General features: G+C 34.8%; 1 protein-coding gene and 1 long non-coding RNA gene across 2 annotated transcripts; one reads left to right on the forward strand and one right to left on the reverse strand.

Moving 5' to 3' along the window:
- Positions 1-4,982: 4,982 nt before the first annotated feature.
- Positions 4,983-18,580, reverse strand: LOC148306137 (acetyl-coenzyme A transporter 1). Its single transcript, XM_088265569.1, has 8 exons — positions 18,335-18,580; positions 16,930-17,210; positions 13,575-13,729; positions 11,083-11,294; positions 10,386-10,505; positions 9,659-9,838; positions 8,010-8,231; positions 4,983-6,742 (listed from the first exon to the last, which is right to left on the reverse strand). Exons 1-8 carry the CDS (start codon positions 18,545-18,547, stop codon positions 6,578-6,580), a joined length of 1,548 nt encoding a protein of 515 aa, XP_088121695.1. The 5' UTR covers positions 18,548-18,580; the 3' UTR covers positions 4,983-6,577.
- LOC148306138 (uncharacterized) lies at positions 12,560-17,069 on the forward strand. The gene is made up of 3 exons (XR_015838050.1): positions 12,560-12,882; positions 14,176-14,423; positions 16,938-17,069. It is a non-coding gene; the product is annotated as an uncharacterized LOC148306138 (long non-coding RNA).
- Positions 18,581-18,837: the final 257 nt, after the last annotated feature.

Here is an 18,837-nt window from a genome sequence, read left to right on the forward strand (position 1 = left end):
GCAGAACGAGACTTGGTCGCACGTCCGACACATTTGACCGGGCTTCGTGCATTTATCGTTGAAGTCGCGGAAGCGTGGTGAGCCTGGATCGTCTACCAGCTTTAGGGAAACCTGTAAACAAAATGGACGAATTCGGTATATGTGCATATACAGTGGAACCTCTCATAACGAGTTACAAAGATAGGGCAAGTCCCTTTTTGCGACATTGTGAGCCGGAACTTCCGCACCAGAAAAAACGAGTATTTCGCCAAACAATAAAGACTCTAGAACGGATTTTGATCGTTATGAGAGGTTCGTATGTACGTGTATTTTAATTATAAAAACACACACACACACACAAATAAACAAATATACAACATATTTATAACATATTTTTAAATGACAAGATGTATGTATATGGAGTCCTGATATCAACCCTATAACATGGAAGTGAGGCGTGGAGTTGAACATGGAAAAAATACAGTCAAAATGCGATCTCTCAGACGAATGTGCGGTAGGACGATCTATATAGATGTCAAATGGTGAAATAATCAAATAATGCAAGGTTGAGATGAGGACTATCGATAAAATTAAGTAAGGTGTGACGAAATGGATTGGAGACGTGGAACGAATGAGTGAGGAAAGAATAAAACAAATTTATGAGGCGAACGTAGCTGGAATTAGGAGCAGAGGAATGTAGAAGAAAACTTGGTATGATCAAATAATTCAAATACTTGAATGTCAAGTCAGGACAGGAGTCGGAATGATCGGCGGGTATGTAAGAGGAGATGCATGAATGTGGAAGGGGCGAAGATCGTTTGCAAAGACAGATTGGTGTGGCGTTCTATTCTCTAAGTCTATCCCTGCGGGGAAGCGGCGTGATGGTTATTAGTAAGTTAGTTATATACTTACACTGCTTATTGACAGTAATCCAAGGACAGAGAAAAATAACAATTTGGAAATCATTTTGGCAAGACGCTTAAAGTAGTACTAAAATTGATTCTGAATAAAATACGTTTGTCATAATCAAACCACATAGTAATCAATCAAAATGATAAGTAATCAAAATGTCGTAGGTACCAAAAAAATCGATTCTACAGCAGGTCTATTTAAATTAAAATATTTAAAAAAATATATACTTAAATACATATATATATATATATATATATATATATATATATATATATATATATATATATATATATATATATATATATATATATATATATATATATATATATATATATATATATATATATATAAATATATATATATATATATATATATATATATATATATATATATATATATATATATATATATATATATATATATATATATATATATATATATATATATATATATATATATATATATATATATATATATATATATATATATATATATATATATATATATATATATATATATATATATATATATATATATATATATATATATATATATATATATATATATATATATATATATATATATATATATATATATATATATATATATATATATATATATTTATATATATATATATATATATATATAAATATATATATATATATATATATATATATATATATATATATATATATATATATATATATATATATATATATATATATATATATATATATATATATATATATATATATATATATATATATATATATATATATATATATATATATATATATATATATATATATATATATATATATATATATATATAAATATATATATATATATATATATATATATATATATATATATATATATATATATATATATATATATATATATATATATGTATATATATATATATACATATATATATATTTATATATATATATATATATATATATATATATATATATATATATATATATATATATATATATATATATATATATATATATATATATATATATATATATATATATATATATATATATATATATATATATATATATATATATATATATATATATATATATATATATATATATATATATATATATATATATATATATATATACATACATGTAAATAATAAATTACAATAAAGATTGAAATTATGTAAGTAAGCGCAAATTTTGTTTCATATTATTTTTGTTTTTGAAATTAAAAATTTTTAATTAGAAACACCAGAAAAAGAGACCACCACAAATTCAATGCCAAATCAATAAATTATATAAATATAGCTCATCGAACATTCCCTACCGTTCAATGCCGATTGAAATCTTTTTTATCTTTCAACGCTAAAACAAATGACTTCTTCAAAGGGTTCATATCTAAAAAGATCATATAAGATAAGAAGAATAAATGAATAATAAATGTTACCAAAACTCGAATAATATATTGATTAATAATAAAACATTTCAATTAATGTTTTATTTAAACGTTTGTGTTGTGTCGCCTACTTTCGAAATCCGCCAAATCCATGTTAGTCGATTTTACAAAAAATCCAAAATTCTCCGGGTTTCTGGTGGATTTTGAAAGTAGGCAACACAAATCCCCCACTACTTTCAGCAACGTCATATATCATAAATCGACAATATTCAGTTGTGCGTGTTTTCGGAAAGCCCGGAAAATGCACTATATCCCAGCAAAAGCGGCATATTTTTAACCTTCCAGCGGTCGTGTTGGGGAATATCCCTTGAGCGGGGGCGTGTCATAAATTTTATGTCAAGTTTTCTGAATGCAAATTGGGTATTCTTTATATAAATGTAATGAAAATTCTGTTATGTAATGAAAAATAAAAAGAATTAAAAAAAAATACATATATATATATATAGTCTTTCCCATCGTGTAAATTATTTTTTTCCAATTACTAATTCTCCATTGTTTTCTCCTCTCTTTAGTTGGTCTGACATGTTTTCCTGTTAAAATAAATCAAAAATACATTTAGGAATAAAGGAAACGATTTCAATGAAAAATAAATAGGAAAATTAGTTTATTTCCATATACTTTTTTTTTAATTTAGGCTCAAAGGAAATTTCCAAATTTCAATGAAAAACAAAAACTTCTTAGCACACTAGGTATGTCTGTAGTTTAGAGAGACACTGACCCTCGAACAGCTCGGAGCTTGATGCTTGCAATTAAATGGTAAGGGTGGAGGAAGCGATAAGGTGCATTTGTCATCAATTTTATGACAACGCGCCCGCTGGAAGGGTAATATTTACCCGCTACAGGGTGGAAAGTGTTGTTTTTGCATTTTGAAGAAAAGGTATTGTTTACTTATGTTTTTAAATATAATAAATATTTTTCTTACTTTATGAGAAAAATCATTCAGGTTTTACCTAAAAAGATCGGTTGCACAATAAAAAGTTTAATAAGTTGCTTGAAATTTATTTTTAAACTTTAAAAACGATCTCCTGAAAAATCAAGTGTTTTGATATATAACGTTGTTAAAAGGAGCGAGCGAAATGCTTATCTACACGCAACATTTTGAGTGTTTCCAAATACCTGTTCACAAACCTGGGTTTTTATACATCTTCTTTTTCTTAAAACCATTATCCGCACCCCAATACATAGGGGACTACATCATATAAACGCAGTGTAATCTTGATCGTCAACACAAAAAGCAAAGGTGATCAGCCTTCTGCTTCGAGTACCAGTCCAGTATAATATTGAATAAATATTAAAGTGAAAAACTCACTTATATATATTTGACACCACCTGGGAATCGAACCCGGGACCTCCAGAACAGTAGCCGAGCGTGCTGACCATTACACTACAGAGTTGGACGGAGGTTTATACATACCCGCCGATTATTTTGACTCCTAACCTTGACTATTGAGTATTTGACATACCTGATAGCGCCAAGTTTTTCTCGGTCTGCATCTGCTTTGGGTTAGAATAAGCAGAAGAAACAAAAATATGATAAAATAAATTAAACATATAAAATATAAATATTCTTTATTGCGTATTGTAAATCACAAATGTTTTGTGTAATATACAAGTAAAATACTTTTAAAAATAACATTATTACTTTTTTGAACATAATTCATTCAATAACTACAATACAATACATACAGCAGGATCTCTATAATCCGAACACCTCTATAATCCGAACTACCCGTGTTACCATGTGAAATCCGTGTAACCACCAACGTTGCACCAGTTGCTTTACGAATGTCAAGTGCAAGTGTCATCTTGCGCACATTCACTTTTGTTACTCCCAAATGGATATTCCTGTACCAGAGAAGATGCTTTTACGTAAATTGCTAGACAAAGCTTTTTACTTCTTATTAAATGAAATTTTTTATAAAAGGTGAATAAATAAATTTTAAATTACACAAAACATATTTGTTTTATTTCATAGAAATACCCTACAGATTCTCTGTACTGTGATTCGAACGCTCCACTAGTCCGAACAGACGGTAAATTTTCGGCATTCGGATTATAGAGGTCCTGCTGTATATAAACATGTATATATATATATATATATATATATATATATATATATATATATATATATATATATATATATATATATATATATATATATATATATATATATATATATATATATATATATATATATATATATATATATATATATATATATATATATATATATATATTTATATATATACATATATATATATATATATATATATATATGTATATATATATATATATATATATATATATATATATATATATATATATATATATATATATATATAAATATATATTTAGACATATTTATTTCTACAAATAGTAGGTACATTTATTTACATAAAAATAAATAACACCTGTGTCTTCCATTTTTAGTATAAATCATGGTATAATTTTACCAAAACTGCTAATTACAGATTTATAAAAATTACACCTAATATTGGAATGGGTTTTAAGTAGAGATGCTATGGATATTCAACCACATTATTATTTGATAAAAAAAATATGTTCCTGCTGAGAATTTTCCTTCTCCAAATCTTTCCTTTTCCTTTCCATACTCAAATTCTTGGAAGTTCTATATATATGAAGTTCTAGTGATTCATGAACAAGGTTTCTAAATTGGTTCATATATATAGAACTTCCAAGAATTTGAGTAGTGTGGTTGTCAATAATGGGTAGAATTGGTGAATGTTACACGTGTGTAAAGTGATCACTTAAACCAGCCTATGACGGTCGTAAGCCCCGTAAATGCCCAGACTTCCATATTCTTCTTCATCTTTGATGAGATGTCAAAAAATAATTTATTACATTTATCGAGATATTCAAGTTATTGAAAGCAATGTGTAATAGTTAAACATGACAGGAAAGAAGGGTTAAATGTACCTTAATACGGGACTATCGTAAAATGTACGATGAAAAGAAAAACTTACAAAAAAAACCTTTGAAAAAAACATTTAATAAATAAGAGCTACATATTTTTTGAGAACTTTATATAAAATTCAAACATAGAATCGGAAAAAAATTAAGATAAATGCTAGTTGTCACTACATTCCTTACATGTGTTGCCTCGATACTCCCTAAAGATTAGATGTCCGTCGTAAATTTTAAGAATGTCCCGTAATCTAGAGTTAAAATACAAGGCAAACAATTTGAATACGATATATTCAGTGTAAATTCCGATCCGCCTCCGCGGTGTAATGGTTAGCGTGTTTAGCTACCGTGCTGTAGGTCCCGGGTTCGATTCCCAGGGGAGGGGGGTGAAAATAAATATTAGTTATTTAACAATATTTATTTAATATTACACTGGTCTGGTCCCTGAAGTGCGAGAGTGATCACCTTGCCTCCATGTAAGCAATGATCAAGATAACACTCCGTCAATACAAGGCAGTGCCCTATGCACCATTGGGTATGCACAAATGTTAGAAAAAAATATATATTACAAATAGGTATATATATTTTTTTTAACAACCATAACCAATCATCAAGAATAATTACAAAAAGTGAACGATAAATGATAAGGGGGGTGTTATATAAAGTAAACACTCAAACCAGCCAATGACAGGTCATTAGCCCTATAAAAACGCGGACTCTTGTATTCTTCTTCATTCATGTTGAGATATAAATAAAAAATCATGACAGATTTCATCGTTTGGACATTTGTATATACATATTTGAACTAACAAAATACAGGATCATCAGAAAATAAACCCAACATTTATAAAACCTGTTATTAAAAATAAAAATAAAGTGTTAGGGTTAATTCAATGGTTTTGATCTTAAAATTTTCCGAAAAAGATTTTTAAAAAAAATTGTATAATAGTATGTTTCGATGTGCGCACCGTTCGTCGCTCTGGCCACGTACATGCAATACGCAATCATTTCAGGAGTAACTATCAAGATAACGGCAGATATTTCATATAAATGGAAGTGTAAATCGTTACAATCCATCAGTTTACATTCCATTTGCGCACATCAAAACATCCTAGGGTATATCTTTTGCCGCACATTTAAAGATCAAAACCATAGAATAACCTTTAACAGTTTTTTAAGAGCAGTTATTTGAAATGTTGGCATTATTTTTCAATGACCTGTATTAGCAATCACTTCTAATTTAATAGATTTCCATTCCAGTGGAGAGAGTCACGTTGAAGCCACAACGCACATTTGACTAGACGGCCTTCTAATACTTGGACAGGTGCCACCTGGAGAGCGGCAGCCGCTGTAGCCTGCTCACGGCGGGCCGGCCCCACCGCAGCCAGCAGAGGCCGACAAAGAAGCAAATTAACGTCTCAACATAGAAGCCGTCCACGTGGGTGTAGCAAGACCCTCCCGCATCCGCACACATCTGGAACAAAAAATCCAACATTTATTATCCTCGGGCATTATCCTTGGCTCTAGCCGACCGAGTTTCTCCAGGGTATGCTCGGCTACAATAGTTTAGAGACCAGAAGGAGTGAGTATTTGATTACGCATTTTTATCAATTGTTTTTCCATGTATTCGTTACATATATATATAAAACCATAACTCAAAATTCAATAACTTCATTATTTCTTTCTGTCACGAAACCGGTAGACAAAATCTCGATGAATGGCTATATACTAACATTGCTTAAAATCTTTTTGATTTTTTCTCATGGTAGAGAATCTCCAAAAGAAATTTCTGAGGTATCTCTACATGAGAGAGCACGGTTTTTATTCTTGGCATTATGTATTTTTATCGATTGTTGCGCGGCATAATGGATAATCCTGAAATTATCCGGAGCATCGGTCTGTATATTCCCGATAGTTACCTAAGACAGCGTCAGCAAAGGTTGTTTCACATTCCTATATACAGGACCAACCTGCCGATGGTTATGTCTGTGGGAAGAATAATATAACGCCTGATATTGATCTGCTCCATGCGTCTGAGGATGTATTCCGAAGCGGGATTCTTCTACATCTTTAACAAGAGTTTTTTTTTTTTTAAATGTTCAAGTGCCATCTACCCTCTGATTGCAAACAGCTATATCGGTAGTGTAATGGCAAAGGGGTATGTATATCTGTCAAATTTTTCATTTTCTAAGTTTGTTCCACAATATGTCTAACATAGTGTATTACATAATCTGGTAAAAGGATATAACTGTAGTTGCGATCCTTATTTAGATTTATTAAGATAGGTACATATGCCATCCGAACAAAATATTTAGTTTCACAAGTTTGTTTTTGCTCTCCTGTAAAATTTGGTTTGAGACAGATATACCCCTTTGCCTTTACACTACCGATATATGGTATCAAACATCTTGACCTATATCACTAGTCTGTTTTTGGTTGGTAGGAAGATATTGCTTTTTAGCAACAAGCCCGCCAATGTACCCTTGTGGGAGCAATGACTCTTCTCCAGTTATCCCTTGAGTGCGCTGCACGTAGGGCTCTAACTACCGAGGTGCCTGCTCGGCTGTCCAAACTTAAAACACAGTAATGGACATTTTTTTTTGTAGTACGTTTTTTTTTGCATTTTTGGACTAAGTAGAAACTACTTCCAAAAATGCAAAAAAAACCTACTACAAAAAAAAATGTTCCTTACTGTGTTTTGAGTTTGGACAGCCGTGCTGCTGCCTCAACTCATCACTCACCATTTTGTCGTGGTGCGTGACGCACTTGTTGTCGTCAGCGGGCAGGCCCAGGCAGCTGCGGGAGGAGAGCGGGTCCACGGCCCACAGGGCCAGCGTGTTGGGCCAGTTGGAGCCAAGGTTAGACAGCGTGTTGAGCAGCGTCATGTACGTGCCGCCCACGCGCGGGTCTGACACGCGCGCGAAGAACGCCATCACCGCCACAAACATGCTGAACAGGCACACCTAAAACACCAAACAAAAAAAATCATACACCACAAAGTTACTTCACTGCTAACTTAGAATCAATGCAATGTAAAAACTCATACCTCTAATTTTAGGTTTTTGCCAAGAATATTCACTCTAGAATTACATGAAATTATAGTAACTTTAAACAATCCACTCATGAGTAGGCATAGGCTATAAAACTTAAAAAGTTGAAGCCTGAGTAGGGTCCTGATAAGTGTTGCATAAGCCGTAGCTAAATTTCAGACTAACTTGGGCGTTAGGTAATTAAAAAAAACAACAAAAAAAAACAAACAGATATTGATTTATAATTTTTTGATACACTATTTTATATATGTACACACTATCTTCTTCTTCTAACCCTTATCCCCACCCAATGGTGCATAGGGAACTACATCGTATTGACAGCTCTATAGGTCCACATCTCGAACGCATTCAGCCTATCTTTTTCTCTTTCAGAAAAACACCATGTATTCATTAAATATATATAAAACCATAACTCAAAATACAATAACTTAATTACTTTCATTCCATCGCGAAACTGATAGATAAAATCTCGATGAATGGCTATATATTAGCATTGCTTAGATTTTTGTAAAAAATGTTTTTTTTTAATTTGCGATGCTCCTTAACCCTTCCCTTAGGGCGTTTGTGCACTACACGGAATTTTAGCATCCGGCACTTCAGTTAGCGTGATAAAACGATGATTGGCTTGGATTGGCTTGTGCTTTTGTCCATATTTCTTCGGATCAGTGCTCTTGATCGGTGCTTGATCACGTTGCACGTAAATTCGATCACGCTCAACTGTCGTAGTTGCTTTTATTTTTCAAAACCGGACTGCCGGATGGTAAAATTCCGTGCAGTGCACAAGCTGCCTTATGGTGCTAAAAACTTCCGCGTGCACCGGTGGTATGTATTGTATTTTGTACACCATATGAAAATGTGATTTAAAAACGGGAAAAATGTGATTATTCCAAATTGTTGCTTTAATTGACCACAGTTCAAGTTGAAATGTATCAATTTTTCAATGTTATCTCTGGTAAATATCTATAAAAAAAATGAGAAAAAAATACATTGCAAGTGGCGTCCATAGCTAGCGTAGCGGCACGACTACTCTAAACGACAACTTGTGCGCAACTAAAATGAGATCATCGGAAACAGTGTGAAACATACACTGAGAAACGTTTGTGTATTGGTGTATTGGTATCTATCCCTGATTTTTTTTACAATCAATTTATTTCCGTGGCTGCAAATGAATAATTATACATTATAATACTTTTATGTAACACGTAATAGTATTACGAAGGAATACAAAAATTGTGAGCCCGTATCTATTTTATTTTATAATGATATTCTCATTTTTAAAGTCAAGTTGTTGTAAATATATATCACCAGGAGGGGAAGGAGCATCCGGTGGTCTGTGTTACCTGGTGGAACGCGTAGAGAGCCAGCAGCACCAGCAGGTAGATGGGCATGGGCGTGGTGGACAGGAGGAAGGGGGTGATGGCCACCACGGCCGCGGCCACCAACCCGAACACCACCCGGAGCGGATACGCCCTCAGCCAGGAGTTCAATGGCTCTGGACCCGTTGTGTGCTTACTGAGAATCTGCAAGTTATCTTTCAGTTATTTTTCATGTTATTTTTTGTCATCTTAAGTTATTTTAGATGTTTCGATTCGAGATGTAACGTCTATCGTTTTTAAGAAAGAAGATGGAAGTTTGAGCATCACAGGGCTTACGACCCGGCATTTGACTGGAGTGATTACATTTACCATTTTGCCCGTTATTGCATTAATCCATTTTGCAACATTTTGAGTGTGTCCAAGAAAACTGAGTATGTAGTAGTGTGGTTGTCAATCATGGGTAGAATTAGTGAATGTTACACGTGTGTAAAGTGATCACTTAAACCAGCCTATGACAGTCGTCAGCCCCGTAAATGCCCAGACTTCCATATTCTTCTTCATCTTTGTTGAGACTTCAAAAAATTTAATAATTTATAATGCGGTAATTTTTGGACCTTGTATATATATATATGCAATGGTCTCGGATCCCTTTCGCATGCGAGCAGCAATTTAGATTTATAAGTATGGCTGATTGTGGCGCCATCAGTGAAGCATAATAAATGTAAACGTAAATTAAGTAATGTATACATACAAGCGGTAAAATGATTTGCAAGGGCACCATCGGCACCACCATTAAGGCCAATTGTTCCCGGGGTACTCCCGCTTCTACCAGTTTAAGCCCAGAGACAGCATCGCTAGCACTGAAAGCCATCTGTAAAATAAGCACATGTATTTTTTTAGTCTACATCTGGAAAGAGTCCACGAGACAGAATAAGGAACGCCAGGATAAGAGAAATATGCGAGATGGAAGATGTCGTTAGGTGGGGAAGGCAACGAAGACAATGGTATGCCCATGTGAGGATAATGGAACCATCCAGACTCCCCCACATTGCACTGCATGGCCAACCGCAAGGTAGACATCTCCGGGGCAGACCGCCAAAGAGATGGATCGACAGCTGGGAATTGACATCGCAGGAGGCTAATCCCTCCTAAAAACCTCCTAAGGACCTCCAACATGCTAGCCAAAAATGCTAACCACTACACTATGGAGGGGAATTACTTATATTTGCGCAAATGTTTCTTATTAAATGTTTGGTCTACCATTGATGAAATTGTAATAACCTTGGCTGAAGTGAGTGTTTTTGCCTAGCATTTTCACTTATAAATCACAAGACAGTATGGGTTATAAAACATATAAATTTGAAGCCTAAGTAGGGTCATGATAAACGGTGTTGCATAAACCGTGGCAAGTTACTTAGATGTTAGTTAATTTAAAAAATATATAAAACCTTGGCCGATAACAGAACGAGCGCCAACGTCCGAACCGCGGGAAGTTTGGTAATCTGGTACAGCTGCTTGTACGCGGCGACAACCTTCTCCCAGCCGATATCGGACGCGTGTTCGCTACCGCCGCGTATGTGGCTGTCGTCCGCTTCGCGCTTGATCACCATCACGAACGTCGTGGAGACCACAAACACCCACCCCCACATGTGCAGGAATCCTGAAAATTTCAAGAGAGCAAATAGAAAATATGATAAAATCAGACACTGGATTATTCACCATTTTGTGATGCTTCTGAGAATGACAATGTGTCAGGGCTAGCTTGTGGGACACCAGGAGCAAGCTAAGTGAAGCGGAAAAAACAAGTTAACATACTCAACCTATAAAGGATTGTATTAGACTCGTGAAGTGTTTATAACAGTCAATATAATTAATATTTTCATTCATCATTTTCTTTTGGAAAATTCGCCTTCGAAAAAACGTTATTTTCGTAAGTTGGCGATGAATGACGTCTCAGAAACGATGGAGCTATTTTACTGATGGTGTCATTGCTAAATTATTGGCGGCTCTATTTGTTGATGTCCATGGTCCGTCGTAACCGATGAACCCGGTTGCTGTCAAATAAAATTAGTGTGGAAAAAAATTACATAGTTTTTATTTTATTCTACAAATTTTAAACTGCGCTATATGTGCTCTGAACTAACGATTTCGTATATTGAAAAAAAACTCGTTTTGTTTAAGGTACTACAGCACGGCTGTCCAAACTTAAAACACAGTAAGGGACATTTTTTTGTAGTATATTTTTTTTGCATTTTTGGACTAAGTAGAGTCTACTTAGTCCAAAAATGCAAAAAAAACGTACTACAAAAAAAATGTCCCTTACTGTGTTTTGAGTTTGGACAGCCGAGCACAGCAACACAACAGGAATTAAAAAATATTATTACATTCAAGTGTTTCTTAAATCCATAGTAAAAATATAAGCATCCAAGTGTTGAGAAAAACTAAAAAAAATCTATAAAAAACTTGGTAAATAGCACGACTTTACGGATGAAATATTTATCTTCATCTTTGCTTGCATATTTCAACCTATGTTGCTGTAAAATAAATAGTCAACAACTGTACAAACTAAAAGCAAAGATCATAAAGACAAACGCATACACAAAAAGCCCCTGCAGAAAGACAAGGTCTGGAATATATTTAAACATATAAGTGATCGGTGCATTGGAATACAACAATCGCAGAATACTAAATAAATAACCCATTTTATATTTTTCAATGAGATGGCAAAAAAAAAATGTAAAACTAAGGAAATTAAATACATTTTGTTTTAATTATTTCATTTCTCAATTTTTAATGGCGTGTGTGTAATTGAAATGGTACATACAACATTTTGAGTCTGTCAAAATCAGTTCCCAAACAGTGTATGTATGTGCCAGTATATATACCGTAGAACGGGGCTACTTGAACTTTGATGTGTTACTTGAGCCCATTACAAAAAAAATAATTAAATCTGTATTTGGTCTACAATAATAAACGTATCGACATGATTCATTGTTTCCCTGAAAGGTGACACTTACTGTCACAATACTTCGATCGATATCATGATCTAAATATTTTTTTTGTACTGGGCTCAAGTAACACATCAAAGTTCAAGTAGCCCCGTTCTACGGTATGTGTTGTGTTGTGAAAAATAACTAGCAGAAACATTTTCGTGGCAGATATAGTTGCAATTTCAAGAATGGCATAAAAATACGATACATAATATTCAACAAGTATCTAACATCTAAGGATATTTATCCATGAAATCAGTAAGGAGACACTAACTCATCTTGCTCTTTGTTGAACCCTTTCCTAACTAACTAACTAACCATCACGCCGCTTCTCCGCAGGGGTAGGCAGAGAGAATAGAACGCCACAACACTCTGTCTTTGCAAACATTCTTCGCCTCTTGCACGTTCACGCATCTCCTCATACATACCCGCCGATTGTTACGACTCCTAACCTAACCACTTTCAAGTATTTGGCATACCTGATCGTGATATGTTTTTCTCGGTCTTCCTCTGCTCCTTTTTCCAATGACATTCGCCTCATATATTTGTTTTACCGTTCTTTCCTCACTCATTCGTTCTACATGTCCAAACCATTTCAACACACCTATCTTAATTTTATCGATAATGCTTATCTCAGCTTTGCATTCCTTCCTTATTTCACTATTCGAACATCTATCATACATCGTTTTGTCGCACATTCTTCTGAGAGATCGCATTTCGACTGCATTCAGTCTACTTTCATCCTTCTTTTGCGAACTCCATGTTTCACTTCCATACATTAGAGTTGGAACCAGGACTCCATTGTGCACTGCCAGTTTAGCTTCCGCTGATGGGTTTTTATTTGCTATGACTGATTTCAGTGCACCATTCACTTAGTTCCCAGCATTCACTCTCCTTTTTTTATATCTTTATCAATCTTTCCATCCCTAGTTTCCAAATTCTATATTCACCTGAAAGTGTCACGATTCCCAAAGGCTCGGGATCTGAACGCAAGTACGAGTTGCAGAAATTGGCAGACTCCAAAGCCATGAACACCACATAGCCGAGGAAATAGCCCGCCGTTTGGCCGACACTGTTACACGTTGACGCATGGCCGACGTTACATCTACAAGAAAAAACATTTATTTAAATATAATAATTTGGGTCACTATAACTATATAATAACTAGAAAGGCGAAGAGCTTTAGGATGGGCTGCATTTGGTAAATTATCAACTATCCTAAACTCCCCTAACATTCCCTTCCATCTGAAGAGGAAAACATTCAATGCATGTGTAATCCCAGTGCTCACATATGGATTCGAGATTTACCATAACAAAACTAATCATATATAAACTCCGGGTAAAACAAAGAGCAAGGGAAGAATGCTAAACCTATCCCTTAAGGTAGAGACTGACCGGAGCATTTTGTCGTAATGTACCATTCAGGCAGTCAGTACAGCGAGTCGAATGCTCGGTGATGCTCGCCGCGAGCGATGTTACGACGTTATGTTACGACGAAAAGCTCCAATCAGTCTCCACCTTTAGGGATCGAAAAATTAATGTTTGGATAAGGGTAAACGCCAAGGTAACAGATGTGGCTCAAAGATTCGCGGAACAAAAGTGGAACTGGGCAGGTAATGTGGCATGTATGTCTGAGGATAGATGGACGAAAAAGGTGCTCGACTGGAAACCTACAACACGACGCAGAACTATTAAAAAAGTGCCGCGCCTGCACTGGAAGAGAGTCACGTCCAATAGAGAACCGTGGAAGTCCAAGAGGGAGGCTTTTGTTCAATACTGGACACAAGAAGAAGGCTGAAGTAAGCAACATTTCTGTCATCAAGAAAAGATAATGTAGTTCGCATGCCAAGATAATGTAATTCGCATGCCCTTCAAGAGCCGTCGTAAGCTCGTCTCATTAACTAGGCATCAGGTTGAGGTACGTGTATGCAATATTGTGTCAAAATTTCACAGCAATCGATGAATAACAGGAGATTTTCAAGAAATTTGAAGATTTCTTTTTTTTAAAGAGAAATATTAGTAAAATGTAACTTTGTTTTAAAATCACTATACATATTTTATTATAACTTAATTATAATGTTTACCGGTTTCGAAGCTAACCGCTTCTTTATCAAGACTGATTAAAACTAATTAATCAGTATTAATGAGTCTTGATAAAGAAGCGGTTAACTTCGAAACCGGTAGACATTATTATCAAATTATAATTCAATTCAATTCAATTCAATTTATTCAATAATTAATATATACATTACAAACAAACATTTAAGGCGTATTACATTAAAAAAACAAATTAAAAATTACGCAAGAAGACTCTTGTTAAATGTGTAGAAGAATCTCGCTTCGGAAAACTCCTTCGGACACATGGAACAGATCAATATCCAATGTGATATTGTTCAACATAGCGGTAGCTCTTCCTACAGGCATAACCATCGGCAGGTTGGTCCTGTGTATAGGAATGTGAAACAATCTATGCCGACGCTGTCTTAGGTAACTATCGGGAAAATACAGACCAATGCTCTGGATAATTTCAGGATTATCGATCATACCGCGCAACAATCGATAAAAATGCGTAATCAAATACACATTCCTTCTAGTCTCTAAACTATTGTAGCCAAGCATACCCTGGAGAAACTGGGTCGGGTAGAGCCAAGGATAATAGCCGTACTCTCTCATGTAGAGATACCTCAAAAACTTCTTTTGGACTTTCTCTACCATAAGAAAGTACTTAAGCTCGTGTGGCCCCCAAATCATCGAGCCACTCTCGAGTCTACTTCGCACCAAGGAGTTATAAAGAGTTCTCAGCACGCGGGTATTTTGGAAAACCCTGGCAGTACGCAGAACAAATCCTAGCATTTTCAATGCATTACCACTGACTGCCTCTATATGATCGTGAAATGTCAGGGTGCTCACAAATCTAACGCCCAGATCCCTAACAAAATATTTATAGTGATTTAAAAACAAAGTTACATTTTTATTATAAAATGGAAAATCACACAGTTAGTGCTTCAAATATAAATTAAAGAAATATTAGTGTTTTTATTCTTTACAAATTTCGCGGCTTGGGAAGGAGGTTTACCAAGAAGACCCTCACTTCTGCAATATCATGGGACTCGAGGTGGATATCAACGATATTGAAGAGCTTGTGAAAGAGTACAGCCAAGAGCTGACCACCGAAGAGGTTATGGAGTTGCATCGTGTTTCACAGCAAGAAATTATGGAGAAGAGTTTGTTAATAATATATTTTTTTTAAATAATAAAAGAGAAGTACTTGTGTTTTTTATTATTTACAAAAACAATTTCTGTGAGCCTAAGTGGCTCATTATAGGTTTCAAATTATGGTAGAGTGGATTCGAACCCAGAAACTCTGACTCAAGAGTCTGCGACACTAACCAAACAAAGAATGTTTACATTTTTATTTATTTCGATACATATCTTACTAACCATTCTATATTATTTTCTTACTATACAAGTGAAAAAAAAAGCTTTATAACTGCGTAAATGTATTTTTTGTTGAATATTTAAGACGTCACAATTTAATTTTGTATTCTTGATTTATTTTCCTTATTTTTGTCTGCTTCTTAATGCAAAACTAAAAAATAATATATTAAATCACCGAGTTGAATTGTAATTGAGTAAACCGCTCTTTTTCTCCGTCTTATACCTCATTGCTGAGGGTTGTGACCCTTGCAGAAGCAATGACTCTTCTCCAGTTATCCCTTGACTGCGCTCACGTAGCGCTCCAACCACTGAGGTGCCTGCTGCTGCCTTAATTTGATCGGTCCATCGTGTGGGGGATCTTCCTCTCCCTCTCTTTCTCTCCAGGCTACCGATCACAACTAGTCGTTCCAGGCTATCTTCGTTGCCACGCGCAATGTGTCCAAAGAACTGGAGAATCCGTCGGGTACAGATATTGGCCAGAGTCAAGCCATCCAAGCGTAGTTCCTGGCGAATGGACTCATTGGTGTGTATAGCTGTCCATGGAATTCGGAGCATGCACCTCCAACACCACATTTCGAAGGCATCAATTTTTCTCCTTTCTGCTGCTTTTAAACCGCTCTACCTTTGGGTTATTATTAAAAAAGTAGGTACAAAAAATTCTTTAAATTTTTAAATATATTGATCAAACCTGAGCATATGCGCGAGTTCACTAGAGAAATCTATGGTGGGATGAAGAAAGCTTTTATAAAGCAGAGACTCTTTCATTTGTATGTGAGATCCGAATACTGGATTTATTTTGTTGGCATTGCAACGCATGGCGGGTACACCCTAGTAAATAAATAAATACAATAAATATGGCCTGCTCACCGTTTCAGCATGGTCAGAGCCCATCCGTCCACGGCGATGTCCTGCGTGGCCGCCAGGAAGTTGAGCGCGAAGAAGGCGGCCGTCAGCGGCACCATGCTCGGCTCCTCCCCGAGCCAGGAGTCCACCTTGCAGGACAGCAGCAGCATGCCGACCCCGAGCAGGTACTGCGCCGGGACCAGCCAGGTCTTCCTCCGCCCCACTTGGCTGAAGTACAGGGCGTCCACGATGGGCGCCCACACCAGCTTCAAGCTGAACGGCCAGTTCACGAAACTGAATTCTGCCTGAAGGAGATCAAGAACTCGGATGAATGTTTTATATTATCAAGCCAACCACTCAGTACAATGTAATATCTCTGAATTTCTTAAATAAAGGCTACGGTGCATATAAAAAAACAAATTAAACCCTTATCTGTACCCCAATGATGCATAGGGCACTGCATCATATATATGCAGTGTTATCTTGATCATTAACACATGAAGGAAAGGTGACAGCCCTCCCCTTCAGGTACCAGTCCAGGGTAATATTGAATAAATATTAGAGTGAAAAAATCACTTGTATTTATTTGACCCCCCGTCCCTGAAAATCGAACCCAGGACCTCCAGAACGGTTGCCGAGCGTGCTAACCATTAGGGTGGTAACTGACCAGAGCATTTTGTAGTAAAGTAACGTCGTAATATCGCTTGCGGCGAGCATCAGCGAGCATCCGAAACTATGGATGGAGCACTCAGCTCGTTGTACTGACTATACGAATGCTCGCATCAGTCAGCCACCACCCTTAAACTATGGAGGCAGACAAAAACGATATATATAATAGTCAACCAATATGATTAACTGGTGCCCCCAAAAATAGATAAGAGAAAAGCGTTTAAATGGCATGTTAATGAGATTCTAACATGATTCTAATATCAATATGCCACACTCATGATCATGCAATGTATCCAAATTACAAACTATATCTATGATTAGCGAATTTTACAAATGAAAATTATCTATGAAAATATTGATTTTTCAAAATTTTATAAATACAAAAATATTTTTTTTAAATCTCGTTTTTCATATTAAAAACAATAAAACCATATTATATGTTACAATTAATAACATGCCTAAGCAATAGAAATGGGAACTTAAAAAAAATGGTGTAAAAAATATTGTCTTATATTACTTGTGTATTATAAAAACTAACTCATTTACATTTTTCTTAGTTAAAACAAAAATATTTACCTGTAATTAATTTATAAAGAATTAAGAATTTGCATTTTATTTATTTGTTAGGTTCTATCTATCGGCCTAGAGTGCGATTTGAATAAAAAAAATATATAAAATTGAGAAATGTTTAATATTTAATTTATTCAAATAAAAAATAATAATCACAGCTGTTATGTTAAAAATATACATGAATATTTACTTGTTCTTTATAGCTGATGCCTCTATTTTGTAGTAGCATGGGTATAGCAGCCGCTAATCCCAACGGAATTCCTTGGAGCGTATACAAAAACAGAAGAAGAGCAATATTAAGCCTGTCTCCCCTTATATCACTCGGGTCTTCAATGTCTCTCCCGTCTCCATTCTCCAGTTTTTTAATCGCCCCGTCAGATCTCCTCCTGCGAGAGGTCCCCATATTGCCTATTTTGGCAATACCAATACCGTAACTAAATAATCGCGAGTGATCACAACCGTTGTTAACTCGTGCAAGCGAGAAATTGTGACACTCGTAAAGTACACGTCATATAAACATCGGTTTGAATTCTTTACGTCAATGACAGAAAATCGTATTTGTCACAAGATAATATACCGATATTAGAATTACAGGCTATTCAGAAATCATACGTTCCTACACATTATAACTTGCCATGTCGATCAATTATAAAAGGAACGTTGAAAACGAAACGATAAATAATCATTTTCATC

The sequence above is a fragment of the Brachycentrus maculatus genome, unplaced genomic scaffold, assembly GCF_059751285.1.
Source record: "Brachycentrus maculatus isolate JH-2025_06_01 unplaced genomic scaffold, ASM5975128v1 h1tg000251l, whole genome shotgun sequence".
Lineage (NCBI taxonomy): Eukaryota > Metazoa > Arthropoda > Insecta > Trichoptera > Brachycentridae > Brachycentrus > Brachycentrus maculatus.

What these genes read in the sequence shown, in the direction of transcription:
- LOC148306137 (XM_088265569.1), bottom strand. Translation starts at nt 18,547, where the DNA reads ATGGGGACCTCTCGCAGGAGGAGATCTGACGGGGCGATTAAAAAACTG. An exon ending in TGCAAATCATTTTACCGCTT is followed by an intron (nt 9,839 to 10,385) that starts GTATGTATACAT and finishes GATAACTTGCAG; the next exon opens with ATTCTCAGTAAGCACACAAC. An exon ending in TCACGCACCACGACAAAATG is followed by an intron (nt 6,743 to 8,009) that starts GTGAGTGATGAG and finishes TTTTTGTTCCAG; the next exon opens with ATGTGTGCGGATGCGGGAGG.